General features: G+C 46.5%; 1 protein-coding gene across 1 annotated transcript in view; it reads left to right on the top strand.

Annotated features, from left to right (window-relative positions):
- dars2 (aspartyl-tRNA synthetase 2, mitochondrial) overlaps window positions 1-15831 on the top strand; it is a 75372-nt gene that overhangs the window by 19389 nt on the left and 40152 nt on the right. The window contains exons 6-9 of the mRNA XM_038795115.1: window positions 566-689; window positions 8865-8911; window positions 12223-12329; window positions 14818-14887. Coding sequence (XP_038651043.1) covers window positions 566-689; window positions 8865-8911; window positions 12223-12329; window positions 14818-14887 — 348 coding nt within the window. The remainder of the gene's footprint in view (window positions 1-565; window positions 690-8864; window positions 8912-12222; window positions 12330-14817; window positions 14888-15831) is intronic.

Raw genomic sequence — 15831 nt, 5'->3', positions numbered from 1 at the left:
GTGAATGATGGAGATGGGACGGTCATAAAGAAGGAGAAGAAGACCTAAGACCAGAAGGAAAGCTGCGCGGTGGCAAGAGATTTAAATGCAGCGCGATTGGAAGAGGAATGAGTGACTGATAGGAAGCCATGGAGAAGGGTGATCAACCTGTAGTGTGGGAAGCCCAAGTGAAATGGATGAAACCGAAAGAAGAAGATAGATCTTTAATAATGAAATGAAAAAAAAGAAGAAAAATGTCCAGAAATACATCCTATATACATTCAGATAATACATCCTATCTCCCCTTTTGAAAAGAACCGGAGGACAAATCAGAAGAAATTAGCGAGTCACTATAATCTGGGATTAGTTGCCTGAAATGGGGGATTTATCCTTGAAAAGGAAAAATGTTTGTGGTTATGCAAGAAGAACAGGAGAGTGGGGCTAATTAGATCACTCAAGGAACCAGCACATGCACAGCGTGCTAAATGGCCTTCTTGGGTGCCGTAACATTTTGTATTTTAAACTTTTTTTGCTACCTTCTGCCATGTTGGGCTTTCTAAATTTCTGCATTTCTACTTTTCTGTAGAAGTCAGAGGCACTGCGCATGCAGCACCGTTACCTAGACCTGAGGAGCTCCCATATGCAGTACAACTTGCGACTGCGCTCCCAGATGGTCATGAGAATGCGAGAGTATCTCTGCAATTTACACGGTAAGAAACACTGCTTTGCATAAATTTCACACCCGTCACCCAATTTGGTCCATTTTTATTTTCTCTATATATTTTTATCCTTTTATTCTGTAGTAGCATTCTTGCCATTGAGTCGAATGTTGGTGTATTCAAGCCTCATTGAAGGGTCTTGAAATTCACCGATTTCACCTGTGGGAAGTGCACCCATCTCCAGCTCCTCAGAAACCGCGTTAGGGAACTGGAGCTCGAGCTGGGTGAGCTTCGGATCATTCGGGTGGCAGAGGTGGTCATAGATAGTAGCTTCAGGGATGTAGTTACTCTGAAGAATGAAGATAGATGGGTGACGGTGAGAGGGGCTGGGAGGAAGCAGTCAGTACAGGGATCCCCTGTGGTCGTTCCCCTTAGTAACAAGTATACCGCTTTGGATACTGGTGCGCGGGGGAGGGGACTTACCAGGGGTAAGCCACGGTGACCGGATCTCCAGCACTGAGTCCGTCCCTGTGGCTTAGAAGGGAAGGGAGGAGAGCAGGAGAGCAATAGTTATTGGGGACTCGATAGTTAGAAGGACAGACAGACAGTTCTGTGGCAAAGAAAGAGGCTCACGGATGGTATGTTGCCTCCCGGGTGCCAGGGTCCGTGACATCTCGGACCGTGTTTCCAGAATCTTTAAGGGGGAGAGGGAACAGTCACAAGTCATGGTACACCTCGGTACCGACAACATAGGTAAGAGTAGGGAAGGGGATATAAAACAGGAATTTAGGGAGCTTGGGTGGAATCTGAGAGCCAGGACAAACCATGTTGTCGCCTCTGGTTTGTTGCCGGTGGCACATGCTAGCAAGTTGAGGAACAGGGAGAGAGTGCAGATAAACACATGGTTGCAGGGATGGTGTAGGAGGGAGGGTTTCAGTTACGTAGATAATTGGAGCACATTCTGGGGAAGGTGGGACCTGTACCAACAGGACGGTTTGCACCTGAACCAGAGGGGCACCAATATTCTGGGAGGGAAATTTGCTACGGCTCTTCGGGGGGGGGTTTAAACTAATTTGTCAGGGGGATGGGAAAACGAGCTGTAGTCCAGAAGCCAGTGTTGAGAGCAGTGAGGTACTGAGGAGGGTATCAAGGTCACAGGAATGTACCGGCAGACAGGAAGGTGGGTTGAAGTGTGTCTACTTTAATGCAAGGAGCATCCGGAATAAGGTAGGTGAACTTGGAGCACGGATTGGTACTTGGGACTACGATGTTATGTCCATTACGGAGACATGGTTAGAACAGGGACAGGAATTATTGTTGGAAGTTCCGGGGTATAGATGTTTCAGTAAGAGTAGGGAAGGTGGTAAAAGAGACGGAGGAGTAGCATTGTTAATCAAGGATAGTTTAATGGCTGCAGAAAGGCAGTTCGAGGGGGATCTGCCTACTGAGGTAATATGGGCTGAAGTTAGAAATAGGAAAGGAGCGGTCACGTTGTTAGGAGTTTTCTATAGGCCCCCAAATAGTAATAGAGTTGTGGAGGAAGAAATTGCAAAGCAGGTTATGAATAGGTATGGAGGTCTCATGGGTGACTTTAACTTTCCAAATATTGATTGGAACCTCTATGGGTCGAACAGCTCGGATGGAGCAGTTTTTGTACAGTGTGTGCAGGAGAGTTTCCTGACACAATATGTGGATAGGCCGACAAGAGGTGGGGCCACATTGGATTTGGTACTGGGTGATGAACCAGGCCAAGTGTTAGATTTGTTTGTGGGAGAGCACTTTGGAGATAGTGACCACAATTTGGTGTCTTTCACTGTTGCAATGGAGAGGGATAGGGCCACATGGCAGGGCAAGGTGTATAATTGGTGAGGGGTAATTATGATGCGATTAGGCAAGAATTAGGGAGCATAAGATGGGAACAGAAACTGTCAGGGAAAGGCACAAATGAAAAATGGAGCTTGTTCAAGGAACAAATACTGCGTGTCCTTGAAGTTACTATGAAAAGCCCCTAGTCGCCACATTCCGGCGCCTGTCCGGGGAGGCTGGTACGGGAATCGAACCGTGCTGCTGGCCTGCTTGGTCTGCTTTAAAAGCCAGCGATTTAGCTCAGTGAGCTAAACCAGCCCCTTTGGAGTATTGTGTGCAGTTCTGGTCACCTCACTATAGGAGGGATTTGGAAGCATTGGAAAGGGTGCAACAGAGATTTACCAGGATGCTGCCTGATTTGGAGGGGAGGTCTTATGAGGAAAGGTTGAGGGAGCTAGGGCTTTTTGGAACGGAGGAGGATGAGAGGCGACTTAATAGAGGTTTATAATATGATGAGGGGGATAGATAGAGTGGAAGTTCAGAGACTATTTCCTCGGGTGGATGTAGCTGTTACAAGGGGGCATAACTATAAAGTTCGGGGTGTGAGATATAGGAGGGATGTCCGAGGTAGGTTCTTTACTCAGAGAGTGGTTAGAGTGTGGAATGGACTGCCTGCTGTGATAGTGGAGTCGGATACTTTAGGAACTTTCAAGCGGTTATTGGATAGGCACATGGAGCACAGCACAACGACAGGGAGCGGTATAGCTTGATCTTGGTTTCGGACAAAGCTCGACACAACATCGAGGGCCAAAGGGCCTGTTCTGTGCTGTACTGTTCTATGTTCACTTTGAGGCTGACAGTAATGCAATGTTTAGGGAGTGCAGCACTGTCAGAAACATGGCGGGATTGTGTGTCAGCCGACGCCAAAATTGGGAAAGGCGATTGGGCGGGGAATCAATCTTGATGCCAAAATTGTGGTGGACGCTGGGTTCACGCCAAATCGCAATTCTCCAGTGCCTCGACAGCGATGTTGATGCGTTCCACTCCGCACGTACGGAGAGAGGAGGTACGAGATGCAGAGGTGTGATTGTGGACTGCCAGTCTGGAAATTGGCCAGTAACCAGGAGATGGGCCGTGATCTCACAGAGCTCGGTGCACAGGTGCATTTGTGCCGTCATGGAGGCCCGATATGCCCATTTGGCACAAAACATCCATTTCAATGTGGGCGGAATCCACCAGGATGCCCGGGCAGGGGGTTTGCTGCCATCACCGAGATGTCCAGGGGGTAATCAACAGGGATGCATGTCTCCCTACAAGCCTGCAGATGACAGGCCAGTCTTCTCAAACCAAAAGGGTTTCCGCTCGATGAAGGTGCAGCTAGTGTGTGACGGTGAGCTGCACATCATGCACGTCAGCACCCAATACACGGGTAGTGTGCACGATGCCTTCATCTTGGCATATTCAACGGTTCCTGGCCTCATGAGATGCAGCTCCAGCTGGGGCGTTGGCTCCTGGGCGACAGAGGTTAACCACTGTGGTCATGGCTGATGACGCCTATCCATAGGCCACCGACCGACACAGTGACCCACTACAATGACGCCCATTCAGTGACCAGGGGCATGATCGAAAGGTGGTTCGGCATCCTGAAGATGTGGTTCAGGTGCCTGGACTGCGCTGGAGGGGGCATTCCAGCATATTGCTAGGAGGGTCTTCCGCACCGTGGTGGCCTGCAGCATCCTCCACAACATTGCAGAGCAGAAAGGCTGGAGGAGGAGGACAAATGTTAGTCCTCGTCCGATGAGGAGGATGCCGGGGAGAGCGAGGATAGACATGACATAGGCTGGGGAGGCACAGGAGGCCACACAATGTGTGCACAAGGGCCAGTGTGCACGGGGCTCTGATCGCCTCCAGGTTCACCAACTAGGTGGACTGGCCAGGGGCACGGCCATCCTATTTCCCTCCCTCACCCCCTTGCAACCCCATCAGTGATTCCTACATGGCTCACTACGGGGTGCAAGCCCTGGGTTGGCAGTAACAGTGGGTCTGGTCCATGGGATGGAGGATGGTGACAACATGGTTTTGGCCATGGGCAAGATGTCCAAGACCTGGGGCAACCTGTGCCGATCGTGGTCGAAGCCCAGGACAGCGCTGCCCTATCACACCAGCCATGTACCAGAGCTAATTGGGCATTACAGCGCCATTCCAGAGCATGGCCCAGTCACAGTGGGCCATGGAGGAGAGCATCGGCGGCATTGCCCAGGCACTGGGCAACGTGGCACAGACATAAACGGAGGTGGCCCGGACCCAGAAGGAGATGGCACAGCCACTGGCTGATCTGGCACAGACCCAGAAAGTGGTGGCACAGTCGCAGTGTGATGTGGCTCAGTCCCAGACAGAGTCCATTCTCTGGCCGCGAGCATGCAGACACTCGCCTAAACGAGAACTGGCCTCCAGGACTGGCATCACCAGGTGGCGGGGCAGCCTCGGGGGCTAACTCCGCTTGCACCTCGTCCCATGGAGTGGCCCAAGGGCCTTCGGGCAACCTGAGGGAGGAGGTGGGGCTGGTGTCCCGGCTGCTGACTCCCACAGGGGAGGCGTTGAAACACCGCAGCACCTCGGCCTCCTCCCCTACCCCCCTCTCCCTCCCACCCTCCATCCCTGGTGCATCACATAGGCAGCGGGCAGAACAGGGCGGCACCAAGCCACCCGGGACACCCGAGCAGCAGCCGGGCCAATTCAGGCCCAGTCGCCATCGAAGGCGACCACCAAAGGGGACCCAGGTCACGGCGGTAATCATAGCAGGCCGCCTCCAATCCTGACGTACCACCTGGGGATTTACCTAGGTGTAACATTAGGGCCCACAAGTCCAAAACAGTAGACACCAGTTAAGTTGACACGGGTGCAGGGCAGGGTACAGCATTAGGAGCTAAGACACAAACCTGTATACATTTGTTCACATTGAACACCAATGCACATTGGACATTACAGCGCGCCTCCAGAGCGTGGCCCAGCCAGAGCGGGCCATGACGGAGAACGTCAGCGGCATTGCACAGGCACTTGACAACGTGGCACAGTCGCAGCATGATGTGGCGCAATCCCAGACAGAGGGGGCGGGTGAGGAGTGCGAAGTACTGAGGTGTTGGCCTGGGTGACATACATGGTCGACACCACCTCCTGCTTCTGCACATGGTTGGACTCCTCCAATGGCACCTGCAGGTGCTGGATGCTCGCCGACAACCTCTTGTGCAGTTTCTGGCTCTGCGACTGCATCTCCACAATTGATGGGACCGTCCTTTCCAGAAGCTCAAAACCCATCTGGATGGCAGCTAATCCATGGGGTCAGCCCGCCCTCCGACTGACCGCCCCCTCGCGGGTTCCTACGTCCACCTGATGTACCGCAGCATGTGTGTGGAGTACACCAGATAATGCCCCAGGAGCCACTTCACTAAAGTGCCCAACTGAGGTCAGTGTTTCTGGGATGGTGGAGGGCATTGCGACAGTTGTAAAGGGAAGTCGGTCACTGCCCTGACTCGAGCTCCGGCGTATCACGGTATGCGGGTTGAAGGCTCCCGTCGCTGTCATCGTCGTCACTGCTTGGCACCTGGAGTTCTGGTTGGGGGCAGGGGACATCAGAAGTGCCCGCACCATCACGCAACACACCGGGGGGGGGGGGGGGGGGGGGGGGGAACTGCAACTCGGCGGGGTCTCACTTGTTCGCTTGATGTCGACCACCGCCCCAGCGACTGCCCTTTCTTCGGGCTCACCGACCATATTCAATGCCCTCTGTTCTGCTCCGGCGAGGAGGCTGCAGGTCTGGAGGTCCCCCTCCAGTCTTCTCCCTCTCTCGGTGATTGTGTGCGGACTTTTCCTGGGAGGTGGGGGAAACGGAACACACAGTGTTGGACAGTCCAACGCATGCAGCCCAGGGGATGGGTAGCTGGTGGCTTCAGTGGCCAGGGCACCCGGCCTTGGCGGCCCATATGGGTGCCGATATGTGGTGCAGGGTGGGGGTTCAGCCACCCTCTGGATGGGGGGGGGGGGGTATGACTTTGTGGAACGGGAGTTAGTGCCAGGGGCACAGTGCTACCTACTCACCCTGGTAGCCCTGAGGACGTTGTGCAGTTTCTTTCTGCACTGCTGGCCGGTTCTCGGTGTTGCCCACAGCGCTGACTACTTCTGCCACCTGTGTCCAGGCCGGATGAACAGTGGCAGCTGGCAGTCTCCTTCCCACCCCAGGGTGGGCTGGTTCTCCTCCACGCCGTCTAGCAGGGTCTCCAGTTTGGTATTTGTGAATCTTCGTGCTGCACGTCTTGCTGCCATCTTATTGGCTTGGATGGTGTGTGTGGGGAGTGAACCGCTTATATGGGGCTGCAGCTTGTCAGCCTCTTGAGTGCCAATCCCGAATCCGGTGAATCAGACACCATTGTCATTATAATTGACGGTGTTCCATGTGGTGCTGGTGAATCGGTCCAGGTGCGGCGCCAGTTTTGCTGTCATGGAACTCCACTAATCCTGCCCCTGGCGTCAACACTTAGTCTCAGGAACGGAGAGTCTGGCCCACTGTCTCTTTCAGACCCAGCCATTCATTAAACAGTCTTTAAAAAATGTAGGAGAGTGCAGAACAACACGCGAGAGGTTTGAAATTTACGCAGAGTGAAAGCAGTCGGGCTGGCAGAGTACAGACACAAACACTGAGGGAATTTGAGAAAGTAAACATCATGTTAAATGTGAGTAGGGGGCGGTCTCCTCAAAGTTACAGATTTATATTCCACTTAACCTACCTCTAACTTAAACGAGATTTCCCTGTGAAGTCTTAATTTTTAGCAACTTTAGCTACTCATCTAATTAATAGAGGCAGGGCATCTCCAATTACATCATAGAACATTACAGCGCAGTACAGGCCCTTCGGCCCACGATGTTGCACCGTCCTGTGAAACCCTTCTAAAATCCCTCTACATTATTCCCTTATCGTCCATATGCCTATCCAATGACCATTTGAATGCGTTTAGTGTTGGCGAGTCCACTACTGTTGCAGGCAGGGCGTTCCACGCCCTTACTACTCTCTGAGTAAAGAACCTACCTCTAACATCTGTCCTATATCTATCTCCCCTCAATTTAAAGCTATGTCCCCTCGTGCTGGACATCACCATCCGAGGAAAAAGGCTCTCGATGTCCACCCTATCTAATCCTCTGATCATCTTGTATGCCTCAATTAAGTCCCCTCTTAAACCTTCTTCTCTCTAACGAAAACAGCCTCAAGTCCCTCAGCCGTCCCTCGTATGATCTTCCCTCCATACCAGGCAACATTCTTGTAAATCTCCTCTGTACCCTTTCCAATGCTTCCACATCCTTCCTATAATGTGGCAACCAGAACTGCACACAATACTCCAAATACGGCCGCACCAGAGTTTTGTACAACTGCAACATGACCTCATGGCTCCGAAACTCAATTCCTCTACCAATAAAAGCTAACACACCGTACGCCTTCTTAACAACCCTCTCAACCTGGGTGGCAACTTTCAGGGATCTGTGGACATGGACACCGAGATCTCTCTGCTTGTCCACACTACCAAGAATCTTACCATTAGCCCAGTACTCTGCCTTTCTGTTATTCCTTCCAAAATGAATCACCTCACACTTTTCTGCATTAAACTCCATTTGCCACCTGTCAGCATAGCTCTGCAGCTTATCTATGTCCCTCTGTAACTTGTAACATCCTTCTGCACTGTCCACAATTCCACCGACTTTAGTGTCATCTGCAAATTTACTCACCCATCCTTCTACGCCCTCCTCCAGGTCATTTATAAAAATGACAAACCGCAACGGCCCCAAAACAGATCCTTGTGGCACACCACTAGTAACTGGACACCAGTCAGAGCATTTCCCATCAATCACCACTCTTTGTCTTCTATCAGCTAGCCAATTTCTGATCCAAACTGCTAAATCACCCTGAATCCCATGCCTCTGTATTTTCTGCAATAGCCTACCGTGGGGAACCTTATCAAACGCTTTACTGAAATCCATATACACCACATCAACTGCTTTACCCTCATCCACCTGTTTGGTCACCTTCTCGAAGAACTCAATGAGGTTTGTGAGGCACGACCTACCCTTCACAAAACCATGTTGACTATCTCTAATCAAATTATTAAATCATGAATCAATGCTGTTTAATATTTCTGATAATTATGGCCTGTTGTTACAAGCTGACCTAACTGGATTTTCTCCATATACAGGAATAGTTGGTGTTTATATCACACATTTAATCAGTTTACTCTTCTTTGGACAAATTGAGGATTTGATAAAATTGGACTGGACAAAAAATGCACAAAATAATAGACATGAAACCTGTGTGAAGTTGTGATGAACAGCAAGTATATTCATTCAGTGCCTAACTGTTTTCTCTTGATTTGTCTTCAGGTTTTGTAGATGTGGAAACTCCAACATTATTTAAAAAAACTCCTGGAGTAAGTACTGCAAAATATTTCTCTTTCTACCCACCGCCTTACTCCCATACATTTTATTTTCTAATGTATATCATTTTCTCACCTCTTTTTGTCCTCTATCCTGTCACACACCATTTCTAACATGAGGTGATTGGTGGACTGCCTGCTTCCAGACATGTGACGTTCTTAATTTCGTCACAACAATGCGATGAGCAGAAATCCAGGGTAGCTTTCCTCTAATTTTTCTCCTCCCTTCAATCTCCCTGTGGAGCTCAATGTACACTTGCTAGTACCTCCCAGCAAGAGTCAGTGGAGAGAAATTAGGAACAAAGGTACTGCCTGATATTTAATTATTGTTTTTCAAATGCTTAAGATAATAGTGGCTTCACTGCTTTTTGACCAGGGTCCGATAAAGCAAAACAGTCCTTGCACCTTCCAGCTCACTGGATACAATACCCACCACAGGATGCATTTTCTTGCTAGGTTGCAGGGGAGCTATTCTTGATTTAATTGTCATGTAAAGTGGGTTAAGTTGAATACATATCTGTAACTTATCACACTGCCCATCCTTGTGGTGAGACGTCCTCCTATTCATGTTTAACATGATGTTACTTTCCCTCGGTGTTTGTGTCTGTACTCATTGTTTCACCTCTCAGTCTTGACCAATTTGATTCACTCCATGATCTCAAGAAGTAGCTTGATGCTGCAAAGGCTATGGGCATGGACAATATTCTGGCAATAGTACTGAAAGCTTCTGCTCCAGAATTAGACACGATCCTTGTATAGCTGTTGCAGTACAGCCACAACTCTGCCATCTATCTGACAATGTGGAAAATTGTCAGGTAGGTATGTCCTGCCCACAAAAAGCAGGACAAATTCAACCCATCAAATTACCCCATCAGTTGCTCTCAAACATCTGCAAAATGTTGCAAGGTGTTGTCGACTGTCCAACTGTAATAATCCACAGGAGGCAGGAGTCCCGTCACCACACCAATATTTATTGCCAATAATTATATACAAGAGCAGCTCCAAACAGTGCTGCTAGCATTCCAGTCAACTTAAGACTGGATCACAAAGCCTACACAGGTGCTTATATGGGCCCCCTCAATGAGCTATCATTGAGGGAGCTCATACTCCAATTGGCTAACCAATAATGCTAATTGGAGGTCATTACACCAACAAACAGCATCTACACAACAATAACCTGCTCACTGACGCTCAATTAGGGTTTTTCCAGAGCCCTCAGCTCCTGACCTCATTACAACCTTGGTCCAAAAATGGAAAATAGAGCTGAATTCAAGAGGTGAGGAAATAGTGACAATAGACTACAAAAAACCTGGCAAGTGCAGGCACGTTCGTTTTATGGAACTTATTTTCAATGCAAATAAGTCGTGATTTTACATTAAAATTATTCAAGTAAATGAAAAGATTACAATTAGCAACTGCAGCAGTGAGAATAGTCTCATCTTACTTTAATGTTGCACATTTGTTTAACACACTATTGAGTTTACATCACATATAGTTGTTGATGTGATTCTCATGTGTAACATATCTCCTGGTCAAAGTACAATTGCCAACCAATAAAACACCAGTTTCAAGTCTATAGATTGAAAAGAATCATAAATGCTACAGCATGAAGTGGGGAACGATAATTATTCTTCTGACTCCATTTGGTAGCAATGGGTAATCTGGTTTAAGTGTTATATGAAAGTATGTCTTTCTGCTGCAATGCCATGATCTCCACAAGTGATAAACATGAAACAGGTAATCTAACAGGAAGAGCCTCATCACTTTTCTCCTCAGTTCATTATCAGGCGATTTGGATGCTTCTGGATGTCTGGAAAATAAAGAACATGTGCTAACTACTGCTCCAAAAATAAATATCTTCCTTCTGCTAAAATACATAATTAAACCTGGTGCGTAAATCTTGGCAAAATAATTTTGTGACTGCTTTAAGTCCAGTCTGGGCAGCTTTGTTTCTGTTGAGTGCCTGACTAGTTCTTAACATCTGTCATAGGGGAAATGTTAGAAACCATTATTAAAGATGTTATAACAGGGCACTTGGAAAAATTCAAGACAATCAGGCAGAGTCAACAGGGTTTTGTGAAAGGGAAATTATGTTTAACAAATTTATTGGAGTTCTTTGAAGGGGTCACGTGGGTAAAGGAAAATTGGTGGATGTCCTGTACTTAGATTTCCAGAAGGCATTTGATAAAGTGCCACATCAAAGATTATTGCGTAAAATAAAAGCTCATGGTACAGGGGGTAACATATTGGCATGGATTGAAAATCGGCTAGCTAACAGGAAACAGAGTTGGCATATTGGTTTTTTTTTCTGGTTGGCAGGGTGTAATGAGTGGTGTGTCATAGGGATCAGTGCTGGGGCCTTAATGTTTTACAATTTATATAAATGACTTGAATAAAGGGACTGAAGGTATGGTTGTTAATTTTGTTGACAACATGAAGATAGGTAGGAAAGTAAATTGCGAAAATGACCTGAGGCTACAAAGGGATATAGATAGGTTAAGTGAGTGGGCCAAAATCTGGCAAATGGAGTATAACATTAACAAACGTGAAATTGTCCATTTTGACTGGAAGAATAAAAATGAAGCTCATTATCTAAATGGTGAGAGATTGCATATCTCTGAGGTGCAGAGGGATCTGAGTGTCCTCGTGTAAGAATCACAAAATTATTAGAATGTTATCCTTTATTGTGAGAGCAATTGCTTACAAAAGTTGGGAGTTATACTTCAGTTGTACAGGGAAATGGTGAGACCACACCTGGAGTATTATGTACGGTATTGGTCTCGATTACGATCCCCAACCAGACCCCAACAGTAGCTAGGATACTGAATTGAAATCCTAATATTTTAGTTTAGTTTGTAAGACTGCGGAAAGAATACTCCAGGAGCGATTGCATGAAAAAGAGAGATTTGATATTGTAAAACAAAACTTTATTATTAACATAGTATTAAAATCTTAAGCCTCGCAGCCGAAAATAGCCCTTAAACAATACAAGTAAATAGGATACCCTGAATTACTATCTCTCTTCCCAATTAAACAACAAGAAAGGAAAAAAACATACAGCTCTCAAACCGTCCTAGATCTCAATGGCACAGAGTAATACTTGCTTTCCAGACAGAGTTGGCTCCTGTTAGAACCCCTGGTTGTATGTCTGCCTTCGAGAAAATGAGACTTGGTTATGTGACGGTAAAGTTGAAGAAGGAGCCTGAACAAATACTGTAAAAATGTAAATGGCTGCTGCTTATAATAAGACTGTTAAGAATGAAATACAAGCTTTCTGAGGATTTGCTTTGTTGCCCGTTCTGCAGGGAGCCAAGGAGTTTGTGGTGCCCTCGAGGGAGCCGGGCAAGTTTTACTGTCTCCCACAGAGCCCTCAACAATTCAAACAGCTGTTGATGGTGGGAGGATTAGATAGGTAAGACTTATTCTGGTGCGAATGTTAGAATAATCAAAGTGTTGATCTGACCTCATAAGACTAACTACAAGAGGATTTAAAACCATCTTGCAAACCTAATATCTGCATCAGTGCCAGGGATTTGTTGCTAATATTTGTTCTGTACTACCTGAAGGTACTAGACAACAACATATTTTCTGTTTCCATGTTTAATAATCCACAATTTTTCGAATGGCCCGAGAATGAGCTGGGGGGGGTGCATTCTCATAGCTACATGGAACGTGGAGGGACTCAATGGGCCCTTAAAGAGATCCAGTGTCCTCGCCCATCTTAAGAATCTGAGGGTGGACATAGCCTTCTCACAAGAAACATACCTGAGAGATAGGGACTGACGGGGGGGTAAGGAAGGACTGGGTGGGACAAATGTTTTACTTGTGTTTCGAAAGCAGGACCAGGTATCATTCAGGTAAATCTATGCTGCTCTCCCTCCAAGTCTCCCCCGAAAAAAACACCAGGAAAAAAGAGGAAACGAGAAACGACTCCGACCACTAAGGGACAGGGACCCTAGTGGAACCCAACAGGCTGTTCTGGAAATCGAACATTGAAATGAAATGAAAATTGTTTATTGTCACAAGTAGGCTTCAAATGAAGTTACTGTGAAAAGCCCCTAGTCGCCACATTCCGGTGCCTGTTCGGGGAGGCTGGTACGGTAATTGAACAGTGCTGCTGGACTGCCTTGGTCTGCTTTCAAAGCCAGCGATTTAGCCCTGTGCTAAACCAGCAAATGTAAATACTATCCAGCGCTAATGCAGATGGGAAGGGGCCCAAGGCTGGCTGTTCAAACTTATGTCATTATGTGATCCTTTATGTGTGAAACCCAGTTGTTCTTTTTGTTTTCTTGTTTATTCTGTCACTGTTATTTGAAATACCAATAAAAATATTTTCAAAGAAAAAAATTGACAATTGTCATTTGTGGAAGTGAGTTCCAAACTTCTAGCACCCTGTGTGTGGAGAAGTGTTTCCTAATTTCAATCCTGAAAAGTCTGTCACGGTAGCACAGTGGTCAGCACTGTTGCTTCACAGTGCCAGGGTCCCAGGTTCGATTCCCGGCTTGGGTCACTGTCTGTGCGGAGTCTGCACATTCTCCCCGTGTGTGCGTGGGTTTCCTCCGGGTGCTCTGGTTTCCTCCCACAGTCCAAAGATGTGCAGGGTAGGTGGACTGGCCATGATAAATTGCCCTTACTGTTCAATAAGGTTAGGTGGGGTTTCTGGGTTACGGGGATGGAGGTGGTCTTTCCAAGGGCCAGTGCAGACTCGATGGGTCGAATGGCCTCCTTCTACACTGTAAATCCTAATGAGTCCAGGTATCATTCGGGTAAATCTATGCTGCTCCCCCTCCAAAGCCAACATAATATAAATGTTACATGTTTAGAAAACGGTAAAGGCTTGTGTTCACAAAAAAATGTAATTTCTATAAGCAGATCTTTGTCTCCTTTAATGTGAAATCTATAACTTTATGCACGACATGAAAGGAGAAGCAGACTACAAGACTAACGGTCATCTATTGATTGGGGGCTTTTGCACATGCTGTCCAACATACATTTATCACACTACTGGACCATACAAATTCTCAGCCTGCGATGTCTGTGTCAATACTGGGGTGGGCACAGTGCAGCCTGTAATATAATCCTAAATTATAGACTGCACCTTCAGGATTTCCATGTAAATTCACATCTCCCTAATATCCAGAAATTATGATCACTTCGAGAGTGGTAATGCTGATGAACACTTGACAGTTCACTAAAATTATTATGGATCCATTTCAATACTTGATCTGTTCAGGATCATTATGGCAGAGGAATTTGATTTGATTTTGATTTCATTTGACTTGATTTTTATTGTCACATGTACCGAAGTACAGTGAAAAGTATTCTTCTGCGGCCAAGGAAACGTACACAGTACGCACACAGTAGACAAAAAAAGAGATGGCCATTTCTGAACGGAACAAATGCATGTCAGTACCATTGTGAATTTTGTTCTATAATCCAGCGTGAAGTAAATAGCACTAAAGTTCTGGTCATCAGCCTGGGCTAAATCTTGCCATCAAACTTGCCAACTCATCAAAATGCTTCCCGGAATAATGTCATACATAGGGCAAGTGATTTGTTATTACTTCAGTCTATGCTTTTCACACCCTCTGGGTCCTCAATGCAGATTTGCAGTTGTTGAGCAGCAGAATGTGCTGCCGGCGGTAAATGTGAAAGTTCATGGGGCATCATTACCCTTGGTCATCAGTATTCACCATCTTACCGCACCAGTGAACCAAAAAGAGTTTGCGACTATTGTATGTTTAAGGGTAAAACTTCCTTCTTAATGAGGAAAATTATTGATTGGGTGATCAGCAAGCAAGCATAAGCTTTCATTTTTCCCTGAAGTTTTATTTTGTGTCTGTTAATTTTTTTTTAAAAAAATAATATTAGGTACCCTTATTGCGCTGATTTACTTGCAGGTACTTCCAAGTGGCCCGTTGTTATAGAGATGAGGGTTCAAAGCCAGACCGACAACCTGAGTTTACCCAGGTGAGCTATGGTGAGTTTGGAATTCAAAGGAAAGATGGGATCTCAGAATTTTAAAAATCCTTTATATTGTGGGTGTTATTGATATTTTAATCTCCATCGTGATCTCCATGTTTTGTGTTTAAACAAAGGAGATTACAAGGGGATGAGAGAAGAACTAGCTAAGGTAGACTGGGAGCTAAGACTTTATGGTGGAACAGTTGAGGAACAGTGGAGAACCTTCCAAGCGATTTTTCACAGTGCTCAGCAAAGGTTTATACCAACAAAAAGGAAGGACGGAAGAAAGAGGGAAAATCGACCGTGGATATCTAAGGAAATAAGGGAGAGTATCAAATTGAAGGAAAAAGCATATAAAGTGGCAAAGATTGCTGGGAGATTAGAGGACTGGGAAATCTTTAGGGGGCAACAGAAAGCTACTAAAAAAGCTATAAAGAAGAGTAAGATAGAGTATGAGAGTAAACTTGCTCAGAATATAAAAACAGACAGTAAAAGTTTTTACAAATATATAAGACAAAAAGAGTGGCTAAGGTAAATATTGGTCCTTTAGAGGATGAGAAGGGAGTTTTAATAATGGGAAATGAGGAAATGGCTGAGGAACTGAACAGGTTTTTTGGATCGGTCTTCACAGTGGAAGACACAAATAACATGCCAGTGACTGATAGAAATGAGGCTATGACAGGTGAGGACCTTGAGACGATTGTTATCACTAAGGAGGGAGTGATGGGCAAGCTAATGGGGCTAAAGGTAGACAAGTCTCCTGGCCCTGATGGAATGTATCCCAGAGTGCTAAAAGAGATGGCTAGGGAAATTGCAGATGCACTAGTGATAATTTACCGAAATTCACTAGACTCTGGGGTGGTCCCGGTGGATTGGAAATTAGCAAACGTGACGCCACTGTTTAAAAAAGGAGGTAGGCAGAAAGCAGGAAATTATAGGCCAGTGAGTTT

Source organism: Scyliorhinus canicula, chromosome 4 (assembly GCF_902713615.1).
Source record: "Scyliorhinus canicula chromosome 4, sScyCan1.1, whole genome shotgun sequence".
Lineage (NCBI taxonomy): Eukaryota > Metazoa > Chordata > Chondrichthyes > Carcharhiniformes > Scyliorhinidae > Scyliorhinus > Scyliorhinus canicula.
This window is presented reverse-complemented; position numbering and strand designations above follow the sequence as displayed.